Source organism: Pollicipes pollicipes, unplaced genomic scaffold, assembly GCF_011947565.3.
Source record: "Pollicipes pollicipes isolate AB1234 unplaced genomic scaffold, Ppol_2.1 Scaffold_6686;HRSCAF=7923_pilon_pilon_pilon, whole genome shotgun sequence".
NCBI lineage: Eukaryota > Metazoa > Arthropoda > Thecostraca > Pollicipedomorpha > Pollicipedidae > Pollicipes > Pollicipes pollicipes.
This window is the reverse complement of record NW_023596921.1, coordinates 38,446,493-38,471,878: the sequence shown is the minus strand read 5'-3', so window position 1 is coordinate 38,471,878 and position 25,386 is coordinate 38,446,493. Positions and strand designations below refer to the sequence as shown.

Here is a 25,386-nt window from a genome sequence, read left to right as displayed (position 1 = left end):
TACGGCTTAAAACAAAGAGGTAAAAACATAAGTCAAAAACACAAGTTTTAAATACTATAATAAATCTTTAAAAAATATACTTCCTTTGTCTGAATGTAAGACATTTCCATTTTGAGTTCAACACGAATGGATCGGGTATCTGAAATGGTCAGACCGTATCTTGGCGGTGACGAGAACGGCCAGTATTCTAGTGAGCTTTGTGAACAGAAATGTCTCTAAAAGTAAGTCTCGACGCGGCTGCAACCCCGGCCGTTTAACTCAAAATCGAGGCTCTCGTGTTTCGAATGGTGATTCGCCACTGGTAATTTCTGCGAGACGATATCAAGTGCGGATCCAGGGGAAGGGGGGCAACCGGGCCATGCTCCCCTAGCATGGTCAAAGCCTTGCAGGAGACGACATCTCTATAGTCTAGACTGCGAAGAAAGATGAGTAACTCTTGCCAGGGGCAAAATGTTTTGGAACACTCCTACAAAAGGTAGCGAGACCTGTTGAGTTACGAAAATCAGAGCACTGTTTGATGTTTTGCTCCAAAAGGGTCGCTGGTCTCCTGAAACGGCGTTTCACATTCGCCCTCGGGCGAAATACGCCAGCCCTTACACCTGCGATCATCTGGTCGCAAACACAGTTTGGGAAAGCGCCCTAACCATGAACTTTGGGAAGAAAGCAGGGGCGTGCGCATATATACCCGTCGAGCGCACGTGACTCCTCCTTTCCAAATTATGGCATACATCAATACGTACGTTGACTAAATGGCGTACATCAATACGTACGTACGACTAAATGTTGACCACTACCAATCCCAGGGAAATTCGTAAAAGAACTCTGAACTTTGGACTCTAGACCCATCACATCCAGTAATTCGGCGTTGTGTTATTACATGAGAAGCGCAGTTCGCCACATTAGAGCCGTTCATAAGACGTCATGGCGACAACCTGACCTCTCCTCCAGCCTGTTGTGTAATGTTCTGTTGAGCACTGCAATGACGGTGATTTTTACCTGCATCGCCTTAAGTCCATGACAATCCAGGTGTCACTGAGAAGCGCGCAGGTAACCGAGGACACAAAGCAGACGTGTTCAAAGGCAATGGCATGACATCTTCAGAAGTTGTCTTAATAGCTAAAATGAGATTTGATTGTTGACCACCAGAATGTCATCAGCAGGTGCTGCACCCAGCTACATTAAGTGTCACCTGCAGCTGGTGACATTCACTGTCACCAGCTAGCACAGGGAGAGGGCTGAGAGTTTGTGCCTTCCGATTTTCTCAAAATACTCCCCTTCATTTTGCCCGTAGAATCTTCGTTTCTGTCATGTTTTTTCCATTAATAATGCCATTTTTAGGTCACGCTATCTCCAATTTCAGCCCACCCGCACCTCATTTCCAGAAGGACCTCTCCAATCCAGGCTTGCCAGACCCCATCTCCCAAACGTGGTTATACCCACGACAGGTGATGTGAGCCGAACTAAATACGTTGTCATTGGAGGCATGCACATGCCATTGCCTGCCACAAGAACACATCAGCAACATTTGACCGGTTAGACTGGCAGTTGAACATAACCAGGTAGTGCAAAGCCACGCAGGAACGCAAAATACCTCGAAAAACAAATCCCTTAAGTTTTGAAGATGTTTAACAGCATTCACTATTCAGCGCTAGAGCCTGGAAGTTAAGTCAAATTCATGTCTGACCTATAATCAACGCAAAATGTATTTTCTGAAAACACGCGTAGAAATGATGCATGGAAACGTACTGAGAATGGTGTGTTAATAACACATTTCGCTGCTTTTAAATCTCACGAAAAGTCGCCGGGGGGCGGTGTACTGACGGCCTGCCGGGCCGATTTTCGTCAACGCATGTTCTCAGACTGTGCAGAGCCACCTAGTGGCGAGCTGTGTTGGCGGCGTATTGATGTCCATCATCCCATCATTATCCCATCATCCCTGTGGCGGGCTGGCCGGTGCGCACCCTCCCATGAGGGTGCGCACCGGTGGACCGGTGGTCCTGTGGGTGGTCCTGTGGGTGGTGGTCCATCATCCCCGTGGAGGGGTGGCCGGTACGCACCCTCCCTCGAACCCGCATGGTGGTCCTGCGGGTGGTCCTGTGGGTGATGGTCCCTCCCTCGACTCCGCATGGCGGCCCAACATCCCTGTGGCGGGCTGGCCGGTACGCACCTTCCCTCGACCGCGCATGGTGGTCAGGTTCCGGCCGGTGACACTCGTGGGCAGGACTTCGATCCTAGTGTCGTTTCGCGACCCACCGGGAAGTCACCGGAATTGCGGAGGACATCCTTCAATCATGTTCGCATCAACCATGATTGCGCTCACGGTTCTTCTAGATATCGCGCTAACGATTTCGAATCCGGGGGAGAGCATCAGTGGCTGTGGTGCCTGTCGACAAATCGGCAGCTTTTCTGAAAATATCTTGGTACGGTATTTCCCCAGACGGCCGCTTCGCCGTCGCCCAAACGTTTCGTTTGACCATTCAAGATACGCAAATGGGTCACGATACATCCGTGGCGCACTAAAAGCGCAGGGTTCCGCTAAATGGTATGTTGATAACACTAATATATCCCAGGATATCACATAGGATATACACAAGATAAATTTGTTAAGCTTTTTCATTCAGCAGCCAGAACAAGCTTCTAACTCCACAAAAACAGCGACGCTCGAGTTCAACCAGTGCAGAATAATCGAGGTGTCACCACCTTTGCACTTCGTATTGATTAATACTATGGCAGACAAAAACACTCATGACCTACGTGCTGGTACCGCGGACGCACCTCTCATGAGCCTCAGCGCCAAGACTAAAATTATCCGCCATTATGGCAGCTCAAGCGCGTAATTGTCTACAAAAGATGAGAAAAATGATTCGGGAGAGTGGGGCAAACTCTGTAAGAATTTCACTCAGTAGCTTCCGCACTTATCCACTTTCCTATCCACCATGTCTGAAAAACGGCCGTGAAGCCAGTTGCCAACGGCCTGACCATATTGTTGCTTCTTTAGTATCGCAAAGAATGGATTCTTGAAAATCATCCGATAACATTTAAAAGACGAATGATTGGGCAGGCTATTTCCAGCATCTGTAATTTTTAGACAAGCAGACGAGATGTATCGCTCAGTGGCAATAAATGGAGAAGACCAAAATCATGCATAAATTGTGTGACTCTGTATGGGAGCATCCTCATATTACATCACAAATGGGGTGAGAGAGGGGATTTGTTAGACCGTAATCGAAAAGTAACGATTAAAGGGACCGGGGTGGACAGCATGAAGCTATACTCAGGAATTGTTGCGGATGTAACTACATCCGAAAAGCCAATATTTTCAATTTCCGCTCTTTCTTAGCTAAGAAGCCACTGGTGTCGGCCTCGGCTTCGAGGATGAAAGCTTCAGAGCCACCGGCTTCGGCTTCAATTTCGGATTCACTGTCTTGCCATTGTCTTGAATTTGAGTTCAGCTTCGAAACCAGAAGACTGACTTCGTCCCCATGCCTGATTAGGCCGATTTTTGTGCGAATGAGATTATCTGTCACACATTAAGCTGATCTCAGGACCATCCTCTGGCCATGTGAGCTACCGCGTCGAAATGTCAATGCAGTCCACGAGGCACGTGATCGGTGATACGGTTCTGGGAGGTAGGGGGGCGGGGGAAGCATGATATCTACCACCGAACAGTCGAGACGCGGAACTAAACGTGACAAATCGGGAGCGAATCGTTATATGACTGTAATTCGCAACGGTGCTAAAATACCGCACACAGACTGCAGCTTTATACTGCGACGTATTCGATTTCCTTTGTGTTCCAGGCGGTACAGGTTTCCTTATTCCTCATGGGTACCAAAACACACACAATAGGCACCACAAAGCATAGGCGTGGCAACGTTTCAAAAAATGTGTGTGTGGGGGGGGGGGTAAGCTCAGGGCATACTTCAAAAACTTTTCCTGGACAACAGGCCCGATGACCAGAGGGGGGGGGGGAGGGTAAGAGATAGGGGTTGTTATCGCTCTTTATGTAAATGCCATGGCTGCTATGCTAGATATGCATCTGGAGCTGCTTCTCGCTGGTGCACAATCTTGCTTATTTGACTCATCTATGTCATTCGGCAAATAAGGCTGTCAAGGTTACCAGGAATATTCGTCCATTTCAGCTTTGCCTTTCCTGGGGAGGCGAAATTCCACGAGCGGGTGGTCATTTTGGGTCATTGAGGAGGCATCTGCCTCTACAGGGTAGATGCCAAAATACGGCCCGGACAACGGCTCGTGAGAATTTTGAAAGCGAACCAATGGCTCCCGTGCGACAGATTTTTCAAGCACCTTCATTTCGTTGGCTGTTTTTTTAAGAGATAGGCTAGTCGCAGCATTTTAGGCGGAAACCAATTCGGAAGCTCGAAACTGCCAAAAATGTGACCGAATGTATACAACTGGAGACTCTCTCTCAGGTTTTTTGTTGCACATTGCTGGATCAGCGTTAGTACTACTCGGTGTGTAAAACATATGGTGAACACCTGCAGCAGTATCCCGAATTATCTTCTCTCACACCGCACCGCCACAGAACAAGCCTACGGGAAGCTGCCTGCCTTAGGTATGAATTGGTCCAACAGACATTCAATTGCCCATCATTCAACGTAGCCGACTTGATCTGCTTTTGTGTGTGGGTGGGAGAGTAGCCAGAACATTGCTAAGGGGGAGCACAGGGTTGACCCCTCTTATAGCACCCCCCCTCAAAAAAAGAGATCCCTGGAAATAGGTAACTTGTTAACAAGGAACACGGTTTTCTTCGTTTTATTGCTATGTTTACCTTGTTACCATAGCAGAAACCAGAAGCTACCGTGAGGTCAATTTTGTTTATGTATAACGGTTTGGTGGACTCTTTCTAAAGCGATAAAATTCAGAAGTTTTGTAAGAATTTTTCATCTGGGTTCTACAGGTATTAAAGACATCGCGAAGGTAGATTGGAGATCAATATGTTTGATCGAAATTTGAAGATGAAATTTTGACTATAGATCGAGTGGTCAACAACGTGTATTAACATAGCCGAATCATGGTGGTCTGGAAATGTATACATTACATAGTACATTCAGTCAGAACCGATCAGTGTTACAATTTATGTAGCGTGGTTTTTTAACATCTGCGCTCGCAAATCTCGGCGGTGAAAACCTCGATACCAGGCGTTGCAAACTGCACAGTCCGCGAGGGGTCAGCCCAGTGGCCAACTTTTACCCGTGGTCCACCAGAGAACAAAAATGATGACGCTTCTGAACTAATAACTTTTAAACACTTGAATGGATTAGTGATAAAGTTATGTGGCATAGCTTTGAGCACGCGCACTAGCAAATCGTGGTACCAATAAACTCGACGACAGGCGTTGCAGTCCCCGTGGGCTGCGCAGCGTCGGTCCAGCAGCTAGCACTGAGCCGTGACAAACAGGTGGACGAAAATGACAACGCTTCTGAAGGAAGTGCTTTTGAACGCTTCAGGACATCAAAATTTTACATTTACAAGGCAATTTGGGCGCATATTTCACGCCTGCGATTTTTAGACTGATGACAAGAACGGATTGGCCATTGAAGTACCGCGAGGTGGTGCTGGAATCTGGTGGCGTGTCTGGAAGAGTAAAGGTAGAATTTTCTGTGTTTTCACTTAAAAAACGGCACCCACCGTCTGGTAGCATTTCCAGTGGCCGTCATCGCTCAGTTTTACGGAAGCTGCAACCCAGGCCATCGCTGTCCTTGCTTCGGAGGTTGCGGACGGGCATGTTCAAACCTTTTGACACAATATTTTTCACTAATCCATTCTAAAAAAAGAACATTCTCAGGCAAATGTGGGATGGCTCTGTTGGTTTTTCTTTTACTGATTTTGACACCCTCTATTCAACAATAATGAGATCCCCCAATCTATTTAACAATATTGGGACCCCTTGTCTCCTTCCGGGCAAGGGGCTCATTGATTAGAACACCGGGGTACATCTTCGTTTCCGGTCAAGGGCTGAAGGGCCATTCCGTTCCACAGCGAAGTGTCTCCTGGCTGTCATTCTGGTAACACTGGGAGGGATTTCCTGGTCGATCCGGGGCCTTTAGAAGGACACATTAGATCACGTAGTTCTCCCTGACACGGGAGGTCTTCTGGCCCGCGCAATTGGCCCAAGATCAGCACAGGAACCCTCATTGACGTAACAACATTCTTGATCGTTGCAGGTGGTCCAAACTTGTCACATAGACTCCAGTTTTTCATGTTCGTCTAAAAATTTTCAAGATTCAGTCAGAATTGATTACCCATAAAAACCATGTAATATGGTTTTGAACATGCGCGATCGCAAGTCATAGCAACAACAGCCTCGTCAGGCGTTGCAGTCTCCATGGACCGCGGCGCAGTTTAAAGCACGTCCTAGACGAAAAAAGATATTCTGATGCTTCAATTGGCGATCATTTTCTTTTTGCACACCAAAGCTATGAGCTTGAACGTGATAAAAACACAATGCAATTTTAAAAAACTGCAAAAACACAATCACCAATCCCTTGATATCAGTCATCAATCCACTGACAAACTAAATCAAACCACTCTTATCACAAGCTGAAACGCCTTCTTAATAGAAATATCGCATCCTGGAGAATACATAACCTTCATCTGTCCAAAGCTAGTGCATTATCGACCTTGATTTATTGTAATTTTTTCCGACAAAGTGTAAGAGAGGTGTGCAATCTAATCGCGTGCATGCCAAGGGAAAATACCGCTGTCAACGCTGGCCAGTATCTGGTGTCCGCCTAATATTTGAATTTTTGACTCTGTGAGTAAGGTCGGTGACGAAAAATTCCCCCAAAATACAGCTTTCTTAAAAAAATTCACGAATGTAATCATTGCGAGGGGTCATCTTAATTCCCTTTCAATGTTTGCTTTCAATTTCCTATAAGGCGTCGTGCCATGCACGGTTACTGGATTTATCATACTCATGTGTCTTGCCATAATTATGTGACTTGCCGCCGTCTGTAGAAACTGAAACATCGCTGAATGATGCCAAAACACTCCGACAATAGCACAAGACTAAGCTTGGGTCAACAAGACATACTAATCGTGTAGCTAAAAACATGCAGCATACAGAGTAAGCAGAAAATACCCAGGCAAATAGGATATGAACGTAAGGCTTTCAAAGTGTGATTGGCTCCATCAGCTGCATTTAACTGAACATGACATCTCAAATGACATGTTCTTTGCTCTTTTTACATGTGAAATAATTAGAAGAACCCTTCCTAAAATTGTGATAATTTGCTTCCTACCAGTTATAATGTCCTGCTTGTACTTGTCTCCAGAAGGTTGGGGGAAAACTCACCGTTGGGGGACAGATTGGACATCGGCGGGCCAGTGGCCCACCCAAAAGAATACAGACACTCGTGGTTCAATCCATAAGCTATAAAGAGGCCTCAAGAAGCTGCCAACAAAAGCTGCAAAGCCTCATTGTTTTCGGCTGTAAAACATCTGTCTCTAGACATCTGTCTCTGAGACGTCTGTCTCTATAAGACATTCAGAGAAAGCGGAAGGTGGTTTCAAAACGCATCACTTGGGGAACGTTATATGAGAAGGCACGGAAAGATGCGGTGCACTTCGTTTACGTTGGAGATGACGGAGAGGTAGATCACACATCCAGAAAAGCTGCCGTCAAGCGCGTGTTGTAGCCTGGGCTACCCTCTTACTACGTGGCGTAACTCACAGGCCATAAGTCAGCATTCAGCCTGGGTAGCTACACCGAGACGTGGAATGAGGACCAAGAGAAGGTGTCCAGAACATTGTCGGCGGACGCACCATTCACATCCACAGGCGGAGCTCTGAAAAGCACGTCTGACGACGGGCTGGTCCGCACGCGGAACGGAACATACGGAAGTATTCTGAGTTAATGACCAGTCAAACATCACGAAATCCTTGTAATAGCTAACGCGATGTGCATTGAGTCGCAGGACTTCAATAACTGCCAATTCACTATGAAAACATAACGAATATGAAGAGGAATTTTGTCTGCACTAAGCGCTTTTTTGCTTTCAGCCGATCCCACCTCCTCAGCGGAATGGATCCTTATCTAGGGCATACGCTTGCTCTTGTTCGCATGTGTTCGCGGCCGGTGTAATAATGCTTGCCTTCTGTTGTGACGATTATTATTCGGAACACTTAAGGATAGCCAATAAACAGAAGAGTAACGCACTTGATGCAAACATGCTACTGTTTTCGGCAGAATATCTAACATGCGCACCTGTGGAAAATTACTCGACCGCATGCCAGTAGAGTGCAATAGTTGGTGCGCTTAGAAAAGGTATATCAGTCCGAAAGAACTTTGGTCCGACTTTAGTGCAGCTTGTGTAGACTACCGTTTACTGTCTAGTTTGCATAACTGCATCCTTCACCAGCTCGCTTGCAGAGATGTCATGTGTTGTATCTCTACAACATAGCACTCTCACGCCTTACTCGAATGTGATATTTTAACATCCCTTCTCACACGACTTCCCATCTGACACCATACCGCCCCTGAAGACGCTGCAACCAAGGATCACGCTCGTATCTCTCACATGTCAGTTGCAGTAATGTGTTTGCATGAAGATGCCTCAGGGACTGGTGGTTGAGTGCGAGCGGCGCCGCGCTGTCAGCTGTTATCGGCGCGCGCCTCGGCCCCGCCACATCCGGCGTGGCGCTGCTCAGCGTTGCGCAGTCCGAGTGCGCCGGCAGCACGCTGCAGCGGATTGGTAGCGGGCCGCTTTGAGGTGGCTGCCACCCGACCTCCCCGGACATGCTGTGACGCGACCGCAGAGGGGTAGCTTCGGCCGGCCGAGCGGGCCGGCCGGGCCGCCCGACCGAACGGGGCCCCGGCCGTGACGCAGCACCACTAGCCCCCTCCCCTCCCCCTCGCGGCCGCTCACCTGGCAGGCGCGCGCAGTATGGGCAACTACTGGCGCGAAGGGCCGAGAGAGAGCACCTCCCGTTTTCAAGGTTGGCGGCAGTCGTCGCCGAATTCGTAACGCTTTGAGGCGGGCCCACCGGCTGGGACGACGTACGGCAGGGCGGCGCTCTGTCGCCGCGGTGGGGTGCGGCGTCTCGTGGGCCGGGCCCAGCCGTCTCTGCGACTCGCCCGCCGGGCCGCACTTGTCGCGTGTTTGTCTTGGCGCCGACACACCGTACCTGCCTGTCTCGTCGCTTCGTGTTGACGGAGGAGGCGCTCTCCGGATTCCGGAGTAATGGCGAGGCCGATTAGGCGCCGTTCGCGTCCCGCCAGCGCGGAGACAGGCAGCATCAGACGCGCGCCGCCGCTGGCCCGTGCGACGCGCCCGACGGCCGGAACCGACGGTGACGACAGCCGGTCGCCGGGCCGTGCCGGGACACCGACTTCGACGGCGGCAGGCAGCGTCCCGCCCGCCCGCCTGGCCGGCCGCGAGCGCAGCCACCACGTGACGCCGTCCGGGCGGCGGCGTCCGGACCACGTGACCGGCCGGATGGCGGCGTAGCGTCCGGCTGGTTGCCTGGCGCCAGCAGCGCCACCAGATGGCGGCAGCTGCGGCCGCCAGAGCGAGCCGCGTCGGCCGGTGCGGCCCCTGTGTAGTGAGTACCTGGATACGTGGCGGTGGGGCCGGCAGCAGGTCTGCGCACCCGCGCGCTCGCGCGCGCCGGCGGTGGCGGCGGCTGTGTTCAAGGGCTTGATATCACTCAGAAAGGAAGCGTGGGTGGAGACGAACGGCGATACCGGTCTGAAAGTCGGCCATCTCTGCGGCCGGTGCGCGCTGGCTAGTGACGCGTTCTTGTAGGCTTCACCCTCGCCAGAGCACCCTGCTGGAAGGAGCGCCGCCGTCCGTGCATGAAGGTAATTATAGCGTGTTTACTCAACCGCGGCTTCTTGTCTGTTTACCATCGCCGGCTGCCTCGAAGTTCGCTGATGTGTGTTGTTTCCGCGTCCTGCGTCGCTACCGAGGATCTCTCCGACAGCCAACCGCGGGTAGGGAGGTGGTCCATGCTGTTATGCTCCCTTTTTACTGGACGACAACATGCCGGCCTTGGCGCAGCCTGACGCGTTTTTGAGGTGTGTAAGTACATTGCAGCGTGCGTTGCAACGGGCTCATCGCGTGCACGGACCGCTCCAGGCAAGTCGGGCGTGTGGAATGCAAATCACTCGTTTCAGCCTGATCGTTGGCTGCAACAGCAGCTCTCACTCGCTGCGCAAGAGCAGCTCTTTTGTGACAGACGGAGTGCATGTCCCTCGCTCTCCGTCCATACGACCCGCTCCCGAAGGTGCCTGGAGGGGCGGCAACATTTCCGATGGCATGCCCTCAGTGTCTTTGTGCCCTAGCTTCCCGTTGGCTTTCATTTGTAAGCGTAAAACGAACGATGAATATTTAACAAAGGCTACCGGCTGTTCGCAAAAAATAATGAAATGGTGGAAATCCGACAACAAATTTGATTTGTTTTGCACGTGCCCGTATGTATGCTCGTGTGAAGTCGCTTCCCCGGACTGGGTCCGTGTATGTCAGTTCACCTTACGCTCCTTCGTGTTAAGCCTCACCAGCCATCCCCTGTTCCCGACATACGTGATGCTGAATGTAATGCAGGAATGTGTGTCGCGGAAACAAAATGCTCTTTTCTCACTGTAGTGGGGTAGAATTGGTGACCCGATTGCTATGATGAATCGTTCTTTTTTAATCAGCGCACATCTTTTTCCCCACTTTTCTCGGGCGTTTCCACAGCTTTTTCGTCTCCTCAAAATCCTCCGTTGCTCCGCACGTGCCAGGCAAAAAAAAAACAACACAAAAAGCAAACAAACAAAACAGCATGTGTACTACTCTGAATGGATGGTTTTATGTACTGTGCATCTACTTAACGGGGTTTGTTACATATGCTCTGAACCCACCATCCAAAATGGTCCTATCCAGCCCATCGGATATGTCTGCCTACGGCCTTCTTGTCATGACTGACTGACTGACTGAAGCATGACCATGGAAGGCTTCACGTGTCATACAATGTACCGGCACGACGGCCCGGGGCCAGGTTGACCCTCATTGGCCGGTTACCAGCTCACGTTACCACGCAGTTTGAGCAAGACAGTTTGTTCGTCTCAGGACTCGTACCCAGTGTCTTTGGATTACGAGCCCAGCATACCCGCTGTTGACCGCGCGGAACGAGCTCGAAGGGCACGGTACATTACTCGTGCTGCACCACTGCCGCTGCCCCCAGATTAGAACGACAAACACATATTAAGACAGGTAAGGCGGTCAAGGATTTCTAATAGATCCAACAATCTGGCCGGAATAAACCAGCTGTTAGTTTGCTCAATGCGAGCATATCCATAGAATACCATCCCGCCACGCGTATTCCGTTCGTTCGCATCACCGTCAATCATCAGTCAGTCGCGACCCTAGAGAATCCACAGCCCTATCCACACAGCGAGCCGTCAGCCACAACCCCAGCAGCATCCACAGCACAGGGCCGTGCCTGGCTGCGCTTGGTGCTGTTGTGGACGCCGTCTGTGGCGCAGACGGTTGTCAAGCGCCCTATACCTACCGATAGCGAAATCCACCACGCACCCATCCTTACTTCATGCTTTGTTCTCCTCGCAAGGAATTGGTTCCGTGTAAAAGAACACCCTATGAGGAGGAATTTTTCACTCCTTTTCCTATATTTTATGTCAATTTTTCACTCCTGCCTGACATTGTCTAATCGCACATGCCAAACCCCAATTTCCCTTTCTGAGGTTTTCAGATGTCATCCAAAGCCGAGCTCACTTGAAACCACCAAGCATAAACGGGGCTCCGCAGAACCTGGACACCTATGGCTATGTCCTGCCTCACCTACATCTTAATCATATCTATGTATGCACAGAGCAAGAGGGCCAGGTACCTCCAACCCCAAGACCCCCAGCGACCCCAGCCGGTTGCATGCATTAAGTTTGGTTTGTTTACAAAATGCATAACAATCTGCAGCTTTGCGCCAAATACAAGGTTTTCACGCGTCCCTTATTTTTTCGTCTCACCGCCACATCACGGAGCAGAGCCTGGTGCAAACGCCAGCAAGGCCTGGTAGAGAATTTTACTCCACGTGCTTCTTTTTTCCCGAGGAAACTTGACCACTAAATGCATCACTCCGAAATGAATGAGTGAAAAGTTCAAGAAATGTCTTTTGAATTATGCTTACAAGATGAAAATCACCATTTGAGCAATACAATTAACAGATTTTAAGTCAAATCAGCTGATTACAAAATTTTGCGGGAAAAGTATCAGTCTTTATATTTATTTAGCTACTTTTGTTTTGTATTGATATCATACCAGTGTGTTACCACTTTGTTCTTCCTTCCTTTTTGATTGCCTTTAGAGGTACCATCTGCTGCTTAATATGCTGACCAATTTCTCTGCAAGATGTTCCAACTGCTAGCTTGTACGTATTTCATACACAAATTGGATAAATTCGCCAGCCGTCCAAATATGTTTGATATGCACCCAAGGGTGAACAATTCACAGGGAGTGAAGGAGACAATTTGAATCACGGAACTTATTTTTACCGCTATTTTTGCCGTCTTAAAACTTCGGTTAACTGTTTTTTTTGGTTCATGGTGGTGCTCAATAAGGATAAATCCAAGCTTTTCGAGTGACTGACTTAAAAGGCTGCCTGGCAAGGCTTGAAGTAGCCTTGCCAAGTGCTGCCTCTATATGGCAGCGTTAGGATATGCTGCCATACAGAGCCTTGGGACAGACCTGACGCAGCTAATACAGAAGTGTTCGATGGCAAAATTCTGCCCTGTGGAGATGTTTATAATGCGCACCTCTTACTTGTTTCGCACTGTAATCTCGAAGGTTTGTGGGCATGATTGATATTTATATTTGGGGGGGTGACTCGGATGACTCTGTCTGCCAGCAGACCATGCAGAAGGTACTGAATTTTTGTTTTGGGGGAGCAGGAAGAAGCCGATAAGTCTCCTGCGGACCAAGTAATGGCTTACCTTACCTGCATTCAACACATGATTGGTAACCAGAGTTAGCCATTTTCTGTTTTAATGCATCGAGTTTTTCCATAAGACAGATTATGATGCCCTAAGGCATGCAATGGGCTTATTTTGTTTCACATTCTTGGTTATTTGCCCCAAATTTCTTGAAGTGGTCTCTCATGGCTGCTTTAACCAGATGTTTTTTATAGTTGTTATGGTTTACTGACTGGCAAATGACTGTACTGTATATATGCAGTATATTTTTAACACAGGGATGCTCACAGGGAAGCTGCATAGCAATTATAATATGAGTTAAATATACACACAATACACAGGAAGCTGCATAGCAATTATAATATGAGTTAAATATTGCTATGTACCAAATAGTCAGACCACCCCATTTCAAAGATGAAGCCAACATCTCAGACTTTGTCATTAAATATGAATAAACAAGCCCAAATGGATGCATTTGCTGCAGCTGAAAAGGCAAGCAGCAATACTGGCATGGTCATCTAAAAGTCATGTTATTTTTGGAGATGAGACATTGTTTTGTGGAACGTACCCATTATCGCCCCTGACATAAGGTAGCCATGACCATCAAAATAAGTTGTTCAAAGTGATTTAAAGTGTTTTGATTTGTGTGTGGTCAACTTTGTCTGATGTCAACAAGCATGCACAAATGAACTGAATAAAACTGCAAGTTGAAACCAGCCAAATACTAGATTTAAATATCATGTTCTCATCACTAGTGCTGCAGTCAACAGATAGGTGAGTTGAGATGATGTTCATCATATGGGCTACTCTAAGTTAGGTTAAGTTGGTCAAGTGCATGGCAAGTGGCAATAGGAATTGTGCAAGAATCAGTAACACAACTGGTGCCGTGATACAAACAGGTTATGCAGGATGAGATGATGTAAGGCCTCTTTAGGTTAGGCATAGGCTACTTTCATGGAAATAAGCCCTGGTATTTTGTAAGAAACAGTGTCAAAATGTTTGTTTTCCCGGACCCCACCTTAACAGAAGCCAGAAGTATTTCCATTGTGTTTGACTTGGTGATGGGCAGATGTGTAGGAGTCCAATGTTTTTTTTTTGTTTGAGTGTTGTATGCTTGTTGAATTTTCTGTTGTTATATTGCTATTGAATTCCTTTGCTTTGTTTTGCTTTAAAAATGCTGTGGAAGGGAATTGAAAAGTGCAGCATCAAGTTGTTGGTGTGAGTAATTTGTTATGCTAATAGTACTGTCGTGAAATTACTATGCTTTAACCCATGCCCGGTTGGCCGGCTAGATGCCCTTCGCTGGGGTGTGGGGGGGGGGGGTCAATTTGAACCCCCTCTGAGATCTAGGGAAATAAGAAAGCTAGAGATACCAAATTTACAGGGTGTCTTGACCTATAGGTGAACTCACTGAGGATAAGGTTTCAGCTTCCTAGGTCATGACCTTCAGGTCGAATAAGGTCATACAAGGTCAAATTCCAGGTTGGTCTCCAAAGCACCCCCAGAACCTAGGCAACTGTCTCTAAGCAAAAGGTCACAAGCCCATTTGAGGTCATTGACCTTGTTTCACCCTTTGAAGGTCACAGTGACCAGAGTGGCACAAGACTGCCCTGCGTTTTCATTTGAATAAGCGACGAAGATTACGCTAGGCAGTATGTTCCTAAAACAAATGGTTCGACCCGGGTCGTCTTAGGTCAGTGGCCTGTTCTGACCTCTAAGAAGTCAATTTAAGATGTATAATGCGGTTCCTGCTATTAACAAATTCGAAATAAGCACCAGGAATTGTCCCATACAGCAACCCTTAGAGTACTAAATCAGGTTGGTTTTGACCTTGGTCTGACCATCATACCTGACCTTAGGTCAACGTAATTTGCTCATTCAATATTTGCGATGCCTAAGAAAGCATCTCGAATATGTATGTCTTCGTCAAACACTCCGTTGTTGTATCAGATTGAACCATTCCTTAGAAATTACCTTCGCTGAAGCCATGGGCTGACTTTGATCTGCCATAGGTCAGCGACATTACGAGGTACATCCAAAATGTGTATGTCAAACGATCCGCTATGCAGTTTTCTACAGATATGCAAAATGTGGCGCGGCTACGCCGCGCCGTTCAAAAACCATTCGGGAAAAGCCCTTGGGGGGGTCAATTTGCCCCCCACCCCCACCCGAGCGCGTGTCAATGTATTCTGTTTCACTTTAATGGCCTAAGACGTTTAAAAGCGAAGTAGTTTTGTCAGGTCTCTGATATTGCGTCCATGCCAACTTGAAACAAATGTCTTTGTTTGCTGAAGCATCAGTCACGAGCTGATAAGTTCCGTCTTTTGTGAATGGATTTTTTCACTCCCGCACAGTCTTTTTGCAATGGAATTTTTCACTCCCACCCTAGTTCAAAATCAATTCTAGCTGCCTGGTTCCGCGCCCCGGCAGCCAAAATTCGTAGCAGAATGTAATTATCAAGAAAACAAAAAGCACGCATCTCAAAGCTCCTAAGGTCTCAAAGCATGTGGAATGTCGATGGTGTATCTGTTAGCATGTGTTGTTTCTTAAACTTTAGTAACCTGCATCATGTTGCATGCCTGTTAGCGTATCGTTTTCAATGGTCGCAACCATTCACTATTTCTTTACATAGATTGCCTCAGAAAGTGTCTCCTGTGACTAATGTTTGGGAAACTTTATGGGGGTTTTAAGCTGCTTGCAACAAATATAGGGAATATTTCGACCGATGGCACATGTGTCTATACGTGATGCTCGGCTTGTGTGAATAATGGCGCTTAACGGTTCCGAATGATATAAGAAGAAATGAAATGTGAAGTGAAAATGAAGTTTCATAATGGGGGCTAAGCACCCATTCGAAGTTAAAATTCAACACTACAAGGTAAAAAGATCTGCTACCATTTCACTTACGTATTTTTCATGTTGCATAATGCCATACCGGGGGTACACCAATTTTTGTCTGCGTAGTTTTTTCATGGTTCTCTGGTTTCGCCCAACCGATCCCCATTCTTTGGATGTGTGCCAGACTAACTGTTTGATGTCTTTATGTACTGCTATGCCTCCCTTCCGTCAGAAACAATAGTTTTTACGCTCGTTCTTCACCTAACATACCGTAGCGACTTTTCTTAGGTCTGCGTTCCGGAAACCTATGGTTAGAAGGCTTACTCTCCGCAAGTCTATGTTCAGAAGGCTAACTCTCTGAAAGTCTATGTTCAGAAGGCTCGTTAGCCTCAACTTTTTTAGAATGCATGCCATGTATTTTCACTTCGCACCACCGCGCAATGTTTTCTCTTCGCACCACCACACAATGTTTTCTCTTTGCACCACCACGCAATGTCACACGGGCAACAAAAAGCAACAAAAAAAATGATGAGCTTCATAACACACAACACGAGTGCAAGTCATCGGGCCTCTTAAGGCACCACGATCGAAACGACGTACATGCGAGTCCCCGGCATATGCACAGAACATCTCATCGAATTAGGTCAACTTCCCGAGCATCGGTCCCCATTTTCGAACAAAAAATTCACTCTGAAGTCATCCATGCATTTATGCAGCCACTCTCTCAGCTTTAAAGTGTTGCGTAAGCATATGAATAAAATGTTTCATGCAGACCTCGCCTCGCTCCTGTGTCCGGTCGTTCAGTAAGTTAGAGCCCATGCTTTCCAATTCACGCGCTGGTGGCGAGTTTCCTTCCAGTCGCTTCAGGCGCTTGCTAATTGCACTTGACTGGGGTGGCCTGTGGCCGGCAGCAGCTACCGTGCTAAAGATCAGGTGACGTCAGAGAGCAGGACGGACCGCGCTCACGATGCGACACGTCAAGATTTCACCGCAAAGTTCTGCCGTTGACAGCGAATTCCACGATCGGATGGTGCGGTCAGACATCAAGTAGTAAACACTGCTTACCATGAGCGCTGATTCCAGAAATCCATTCAATTATGATGCTCGGACTAGCTCTTTCCAAAACGGCCCATATTCAGAATGCCCTTTTGAACTCTGTGCGTAGAAAGACCGTGCTAGCACCTTTTTAAAAATCCTTTTTTCGAAAGGTCTTTCTCAGAAAGCTGAGGTTCAACAAGTTTGGTTCAGAGGGCGTGCGTGCAGGAAGCCTATTTCATAGATCCTGTTTTCCCAATGTCCACGTTCACAGGACGTTTTTGTGGAGGGTCTACATTTAGAAGGCGGCAAGGGGACCTATTTTCAAAAGGCTTACCTTCTGAAGGCCTCCGTCCGGAAAAGCTTCTGCGTGCTTCAGGCCTATTCGCGCTGGGCATGTGTTCATAAGGCTTACTTTCACAAACCTTAGTTCTGAACGCTTGCTTGCATGGGCTCGTCAGAAAGAAAACGGAGGTGACGCCGCCCCTCCAAGGTTCGCAAACTTTTGAGAATACGCTTACGCGTTACTTGGCAAGAGACCTCTTTAAAAATATTAGTATCACCCAAACCTTTGCCCTCACAAGCTTTGTGCAGATAGGACCTCTCTACATTGGGTTTATAGAAAAAGCCCTTCAGAACACAAGCCTGGTATAAGTAGACCTGCCAAAACTAGGTTTTCGGAAAGGAGGGCCTCGGAGCGAATGCTTCCTAAACGTAGGGCTTCTCAACGTGGGTCTTATTAAAAAATAAGTATTGCGTGAATAGGCCTTCTGATTGAAAGGCGTACTCTCGAAACGCAAGACACTCAAAGGGAAATTGGGCCACCTTCACTACACTCGGAGGGAAAAGAACCTTCTGAAAATGGGCCTTAAACAGCTCTTTTGAAAATGGGTGAGAGACAGGGCGTTCTGAAAATATCCTTCTTGTTCCCAGGCCTTTTGAAAAATAAGTTCCGAAAATAGGACTTTAACAAGCTGGTCTTGTGAGCTAACACCGGTCTGACATGCCGCCCGATGGTCCTTCATCTGCCATTTCAACTGGTGACGTCGGGTACATATGGCTGGTACCTTTGCTTGTTTTGGTCTCCTATCTCTGAACAGATGGGCAGGAGTACGTGATCCATGCGCATGTGACCCGATTACGTTAAATACCAAAGGGCATAGAAGATCGGGCTTGCGTACACGCTGAGTCGAATCGGTAAAGTTTCCTTCCCTTTCTTCAATAGCCCGCCACCAGTATCAAGCGTTGGTAATAAGCACGCTGCGAGATTCGCGTCGGCGTACAGCAGAGCTAACGACGTCCGCAGGAATCCCGGAGCCGATTATAGTTAGGCATTAGCGAGAACTTCAGCATTCGACGCTTGTTCCTGTGCCCATAATATGTCTCTTTCTACAGCGTGATTCTCCAGAAACTCAGCGCTTCGAGTCGCTTTGACAACAGCGTCAGCTGGTTAGGAATGCATTGGTATGGATTATGAGTAAGATGCAGGAGACAGCACATTGCTGGGTTTCGCATCGGCCATTGTCATCTCCAGGAGCTTGCTGACAGACGGCGCTCCTTGCAGACGGCGGCCTGCTGGCTCCGATAAGCAAACGGAACCAACGACAAATACAGCGCAGGAAGTTTGGGTGGTCCGATGAACCCGATCGCTGACGTACGTAAACGCAGACTCAAATAGCAGACGGAAATCTGGGGTCGTGCCCTTCTGCTCTGGAACGTTGTCGATGTTTGCGGATAAGTCTGACAGATACTTTTCCGCAAGCCCAAGTTACAGGCTGCCGACACTTCCAATCGCTGAGCTGGAACAATGACTAACGAGCTTGGCCGTTGAAAGCAGGTAGCAGCATGTTCTTCCAAACGTCTTGTGCAATATGGTTCGCAGGATAACTAGTGGCCGAGTGAGATACTGATGGGAGGCACACGCACATGTGGCAGCCATGGGTCGTGCGAAGATATCGCTCGGTGGCATTGAACACTGGGACACGGGAGACCGTAAGACCGCCTTGTCTCGGCTCAACACTTGCCAGTAAACAATGCAGGATTCGCGCCCACACCAGCGTAAGGTAACGCTGAACAAATCTTATACAAAGCAGGCATCACTTCATTGAAAATAGTACGTGTGCGCGACAGGAAGGCACATGAACTTGCAGATGCACTAACGTGGTACACGAGCGGCACTCAAGCACCGGTCCAGCCCCGACCACCGGCCATGCACCGGTCACCAAGCGCCGGCCGGTCGTGCTGTCAAAAAACTCAACATTCGGTTTGTATCACCTCAGCGTGTCTATCGTGGGTTTTCGTCTCTCGCAAAGAATATGCACATCCCAAATAGTATCATTAGATCACACCACTGGTTTTTCTTTCGCACGGGACACGTGATCGCTGCGGATAACACCGGTTGAAGCCTGTGGGCCTTTTTGAGGATGAGCAGTTTGAAAGCACCTTGCCGACCGTGCTGGTAACGCCATTTGCTTGGATGCGTACTTTTGAGTTGTATTCTGTAAAAGTGGCAAATTACCTGCTACTCTGCTGCCGGTGCACTCTACCGCTGTCGCCCGCTTTAATGTCCAGGCCCCGAAAGTTCTTTGGGGATGCACCAAGGAAAGCACCACCTTCTTCACCTCTTCTGACTCCGGGCTACTGGAGTCCGTGGGTTGGCTCACGGACGGGACGTCTGGGAACACCATCGACGGTAGACGACTGACACCCTTGCTCTCCTTCACCCGGTGTTCACCTTCGTTCACCTGGTGGTGCAGCATCTTGAATTCCCTCTTGGCTCCTTAGAGCTCAGCCGTGACGGTCTCAACCTCTTCTTCTTTTTTGCTTTACCTTCAGATCAGGACGATCTACTCATGCAAATGTTTGGGAGGGTCAGGGGTCGAGCCAAGGGCTCGACACTGCGGTACCTTCCACGTGTTGTTTTAGCTTTTCCTCGATGTTATAATGCCCCAGCCTGGATTTAGGGGGCAAACCAGCATTGGGGCAGGGTCCTCAAATAAGGATACAAATAAATACCCCTGCTCGTAATGGTGTTTGTTGTCATGCAGCCCGACACTGACGCTACCAAATTCATCAGTCTGGCTTTTTATCTGGGCGATGTGTGCACATCCATGCCTACCATGTCACCGCATGAATTGATCCCATCTCGTTTCCTGGTATCCTAGACGAATTGACGCACGTTTTCTAACGCTTGGAATTGTTAGTCTCCGCAGTCAATTTCGGCCGACTGCTCCACCCACTCACATTACTGAGCCCTCGTCCGCAACACGAAGGGTACTTCAATTCAGGCAGTCGTAACACCATCCAGCCGAGGCCACGGTGCGGGCGTTCCTCTGCTGAGTCCGCCCCGCTCAGTGTGCCGAAGGCCTCCACGAGCTGACCTTGGGCCGGCGGGCATGGTCGCTGTCCGCTGTCCGGTCCGCTGTCGGCGCGTCACGCGCTGCGCCACGCATCACCAACTCGACCGCGTAGTCGAACACGCCACGGACCGCGACTAATGCGCCTGCAGCGATGGTTCCGTCCTGGCCCGATGACGTGTCCATGTGTCTCGACCGCACATGTGTCCGTAGGTCTCGACCCGCACATGTGTCCGTAGGTCCCGACCCGCTCATGTGTCCGTAGGTCGCGACCCGCATACGTGCTCGTAGGTCCCGGTTCGTGCATGCGTCCGTCCGCCCACGCACAGACCCGCGCACTGCGGTCCGCACGGCTGTCTGTGACCTTTATGACTGTTTGTTACTTGGAATGTTGTGCTTGTTCCGTTGAACTTCTGTCAGAGCGCCTGAATCTCATGGCGTGGGATCACAAGCTCCTGGCCGTCCGCCATGCTTAAGACTCACTGTAGGGGTGCACCGCCGGGACCTGGAGCGCGCGACCCATCTAGTCTACGTGGAAGGTCACTGTCGTACCCGGTCACGCTTCCCGACCTGCCCAACCGCACTCAAAAGAAGCGGCACCACACTCTGTCAGCGGAGAACTGCGACGTTCATCGAGCGGCCTCCCCGGCGCCGTTCGTCGCTCAGCGCTAGTGACGGCGGTCTACACGTGACACAGACGAGCTCTTTGACGGGCTCCGCCGCGATAACCCATGTAATAGCCCGCGCTCGGCTGCTGGCACCTCATAAATAAACCCGCGTTGGCGCAAAGCTGTACGCGTTCTTTCCAAAGCTGGGAAAGAGCCCCTTGCGAGCGAAGCGTGGGTATCGGCCACAAATTGTTCGCTGTGTTGTGTAGATGCGTTTCTGTTTGTTTCTGGGGACTTCGGTGTGGGCGTCTGCAAAGAGTTGTGGAGGATAGGCAAAATCAGTACCCGGGTCCAAAGCCTGGGTACTACAAAGGGTACTACAAAGCACAGCTAGAGGGCTGCTCAACAAGCCATCAAAGGCGGCATCAGAATATCTGATGACATATAAACCCCCGTAAACTGTATATAATTGGGTTGGAGGCATATCTGGAGCCTGATATAAGGATCAAAGTTATATCTCTGGGAGTTGTAAGCGACCTGGACAATCAGTGGACTAGGAACGTTAGTTTTACAGTTGACCCGGGTTGTCCGTTTTCATTGCATTGACTGTTAGGATAACTACATGAACCATGAAACGGGGTGGGGTTTTGGAAAGCAAGTCCGAGGAAAATCTGCAAAAATTGGGTTTCTCCTCGCATTTGACTCACTTTCTGTTCAAAGTTGAGAGTGGGTGAGGAAAGGGAGGGGGGGGGGGGCGCCGGGGCCCCAACTGAATTTGAAACCACGCCCCTGGCACGAAGCGATTCGTACAGTCAGACCCAGTACATAGGCTCACAAACATAGCGTACAGTAATTCAACCGGAAATACGCCATCAGGCAGGCGAGCTGAGGCGGGCAATTTCCAGCTTGGCGCGCCGGTGTAATCAAAAGGCGTCAGCAGTTATGTAGATCACGTTAATGTTAATCCGTCAGTGGTTGGTTGCAATGGACGCATGTCAAAGAGTGTACCAAACATATCCAAACTCACCGTCTCCCAGTCTCATTTCATTAGCGTCGTGCCAGGTGCGTGGCGCGATTCTCTGGTGGCGACATCAGTCAGTCGGCGACGGTGCCGGGTCGCGCCGTACGGCTTCCACCGGCCTGTGTGCGTATCGCATGGCTCCAGGGGGGGGGGGGGCGCCGCTGTCGCTTGGTCACCGCTCCTGACCACCCCACTCCTCGCCACCCCAGACCTCGCGCGCCTGCCTCCGTCCGGCCTCTCACCCAGCTGTGTCCACCGTTGCAGGTGCGGTAGGCGCCCGCCATGCCGCTGTCGCTGCGTCTGCCGCTGCGGCGCGTCGAGCTGGACGCGGCGCCGGTGGTGCGCAGCATGGAGGAGGGCGACACGCGGCTGGGTCGCTCGCGGCTGAACGCCACCGTCCGGCTGCGCCACCTGCTGCACGGGTCAGAGCGCCGGCGCAAGGCCGACCAGGAGTTCAGCGCGGCGCAGTCCACCGGCTCCATGGCCGACTTCGAGCTGCAGGAGCTGCAGGAGATGCTGCAGGAGCAGCCGTCGGTCGGCGCCCGCCGTTGGGACAAGTTCCGCTCCCTCTGGCAGCCACAGGACCTGGAGAACAACCTGAAGCAAATGCTGCGTCTGGCAGGCTGCTCGCTCCGGATCTTGGAGGCGGTCAAGCAGGAGGACAATGAACAGCTGATGACGCTGTGCGCCGACGACGAACTGTCACTGGTCGAGGAGGAGGTCGGCATGCTGGCCGGCTGCCTGTTCGGGCGGCCGAAGCTGGTGAAAAAGATGTTGAAGAAAGGTGTGCTGGTGTCGTCAGCGGACACGGACGGCCGGTCGGCCCTTCACCTGGCCGCTTTCTCGGGCAACCTGGACACGGTTAAGTGCCTGGTGAAGTACGGCGCCAACGTGAACGCCTTGGACGGCCGGCAGTCGACGACGCCACTGATCTGCGCGGCGGCGGTCAGCTCGGCTGACACGGTCGCCTTCCTGGTGGACAACGGCGCCGACGTCGACGCCGGCCTCGACCCGAGCGACGAGACGGCGCTGCACTACGCCGTGCGCGCCAACTCGTACACCTGCGCAGAGCTGCTGCTGAAGGCGGGCGCGCGCACGAGTGGCACCAACCCGCGCGGCGAGACGCCGCTGCACGTGGCCGCGGACTACGGCTTCGACCGCTGCATGGGTCTGCTGCTCAAGCACGGAGCCAACGTGGACCTGGTGAGCGGCACCGGCAGCAAGACGGCGCTCCACCTGGCCGTCGAGGACGGCAGGGTGCAGTGCGCCAAGCTTCTGCGAGAGTTCGGCGCGCGGATCGACCTGAAGACGAGCCGCGGCCAGACGGCTCTCCACCTGGCGGCCAGGGCGCAGTCCGTCGAACTGATCGAGCTGCTGCTCTCCTGGGACGCAGACATCAACGCCAGAGACAACGACCTGCGCACGCCGCTGCACTGCTCCATCGGCAAGCAGTGCCGCTCGCTGGACACCATCAAGGTCCTTGTCAACAACGGCGCCCTCATCAATGAGGGCGACATCGCCGGCTACACGCCCCTTCACTTGGCAGCGATAAACGAGTTCTCCAGCTGCGTGGAGTTGCTAATGGACCATGGCGGTGACGTAACCTTGCGCAACCGGGGCGGTGTGTCCTGCCTGCAGCTGATCAAACACCGCACCCCGTCCGTGCTGACCAATCTGCCCGACCGCTTCAGCAGGTCCATCCTCTTCTACGAGCGCGATAACATACCCAACAACAAGTTTGCGGAGCTGAAGATTTCTTTTAATCCGCTGATGTCTCAGGCAAAGGGTGAATGCCACTTTCTGAAGGCGCTGATCGACATTGATCAGAAACACCTGCTCAAACATCCGCTGTGCGAAAGCTTCCTGCATATGAAATGGATGAAAGTGCGCAAATTTCTGTTCTTCAACGTGTTTTATTACCTGGTGTTTTGTATTTTGCTGAGTGCGTATGTCCTTGGCACCTGTCACGGTGACTGCTTTAACGTAGGTCGAGGGTTGCAACTGGGACTGTGCTCAGGAATCTCGTCGGAAGGGCTGGTGACTCTGCATGCGAAGTGCCATGGTTCTGATCCGCCGCCCATTCAACTGACGTGCTCCGCAAACAAAACCAATGCCCCAACGAGGCTGGATTTGTGTGACTGTGCCAAGTCCAGTTTTCAACTGCTGGCTGTGCAAAAGCCTTCGTTCTACACGGGCCTGTGGTACTTGCTCGTGGTCTTCGATGTGACATTAGTTTTCAAGGAGATTTTTCAGCTCGTTCAGGATCCTCCGCAGTACTTCCGCAATCCAGAGAACCTGGCCGAGTGGGCGCTCATGTTCTTTCTGCTGCTGATCGGAACGCCAATTTTCGGGGACATAGCTCTCTGGCAAAACATTTGAGCGCTCTCGCCGTCCTCACCTGCTGGTTCGAGTTAATGATGCTGGTCGGTCGGCTTCCTCGGCTCGGCCTCTACATCCACATGTTCTCCAAGGTGCTCAAGGAATTCTTCCAGTTCTTGCTGGCGTACTGTTCGCTGGCGATCGGATGTGCGGTGGCATTCGTTGTCCTGTTCCAGCGATACGACCCGCTGTCAGACCCTCTGAGGGCTGTTCTTAAGATTCTGGTTATGATGACCGGTGAGCTCGAGTTCGACGACATGTTTTACTCGGAGGGCAACAGGGACTCGATCCTGAATCCTACCGCCTCACTGGTTTACACTGCCTTTATCTTGGTGATGACCATCATTCTCATGAATCTGCTAGTCGGCCTAGCCGTCAGTGACATTCAGGGCCTACAGAGAACAGCTAAGCTCGGCCGGCTGGTGCGTCTCACCGAACAGATATCCCACATCGAAGGTACGCTCTTTTCCAATGTGATCGCACGCCTACTGCCCAACAAGTTGCTGTCCTGGATCGCCGAGATGGCCCTCGTCTCGCCGTCCTCCTATCGGTACACGATGGTCCTTCGTCCGAATGATCCCAACGATCGACGTTTGACGCGCGACATCATGAACGCGGCCTGCCGCGTGGCCGAGACGCGCAACAAGCAGGCACTCCGTCACGCGAAATTCCGCCGCCAGATTTCCACCGTGTCGTGCGAGTCGGACGTGAACCAGCCGGTCCAGGGCGGCGGGCCGCACGAGCGAGACGGTCTCGCCGTCACCGAGGACATGATCCGAGACGGAAAGCTGCAGGCGCTGGAGTCGCAGATGGAGGTGGCGCAGTCGGCGTTGGGGGTCCTGCTCGCCGAGGTGCGCGCCGTCGCCAAGGTGCTGAACGCGCTCAGTGAGAGGCACGGGCTGCCGACGGTGCCGGTCATCCACACGCCGACCGGTGTGAGGGTCCCACCGACGCATGGGCGCGACAACGCGGCCTTTAGCCCCGAGGAGAGCCCCAACGTGCAACACAAGCCGGCCACGCCCTCTACGTCGATGGAGAGCGAGGCTTGATCACCGGGACTGGACGGCGTGGCGGAGGGGTGTCGCGCTGACAGGACTGTACGTCCGGAGCGGGACGTTTGAACGCCCGGACGAGATGTCTGCGAATGACGATGGTCGACCGTCGGAGGCGGACACCGCTGGGCAGTGACGAGCGTCCGTCGGGACTGGGGGACTGTGCGTC

At 50.8% G+C, this 25,386-nt stretch overlaps 1 protein-coding gene across 1 annotated transcript; it reads left to right on the top strand.

Annotated features, from left to right (window-relative positions):
* Window positions 1–9,579: 9,579 nt before the first annotated feature.
* LOC119108282 (transient receptor potential channel pyrexia) lies at window positions 9,580–24,165 on the top strand. The gene is made up of 2 exons (XM_037231860.1): window positions 9,580–9,826; window positions 22,051–24,165. The coding sequence occupies exon 2, from the start codon at window positions 22,069–22,071 to the stop codon at window positions 24,163–24,165; it is 2,097 nt and encodes a 698-aa protein (XP_037087755.1). The 5' UTR covers window positions 9,580–9,826; window positions 22,051–22,068.
* Window positions 24,166–25,386: the final 1,221 nt, after the last annotated feature.

Coding starts and splice junctions, on each gene's coding strand:
- LOC119108282 (XM_037231860.1), top strand. CDS start 22,069: ATGCCGCTGTCGCTGCGTCTGCCGCTGCGGCGCGTCGAGCTGGACGCG.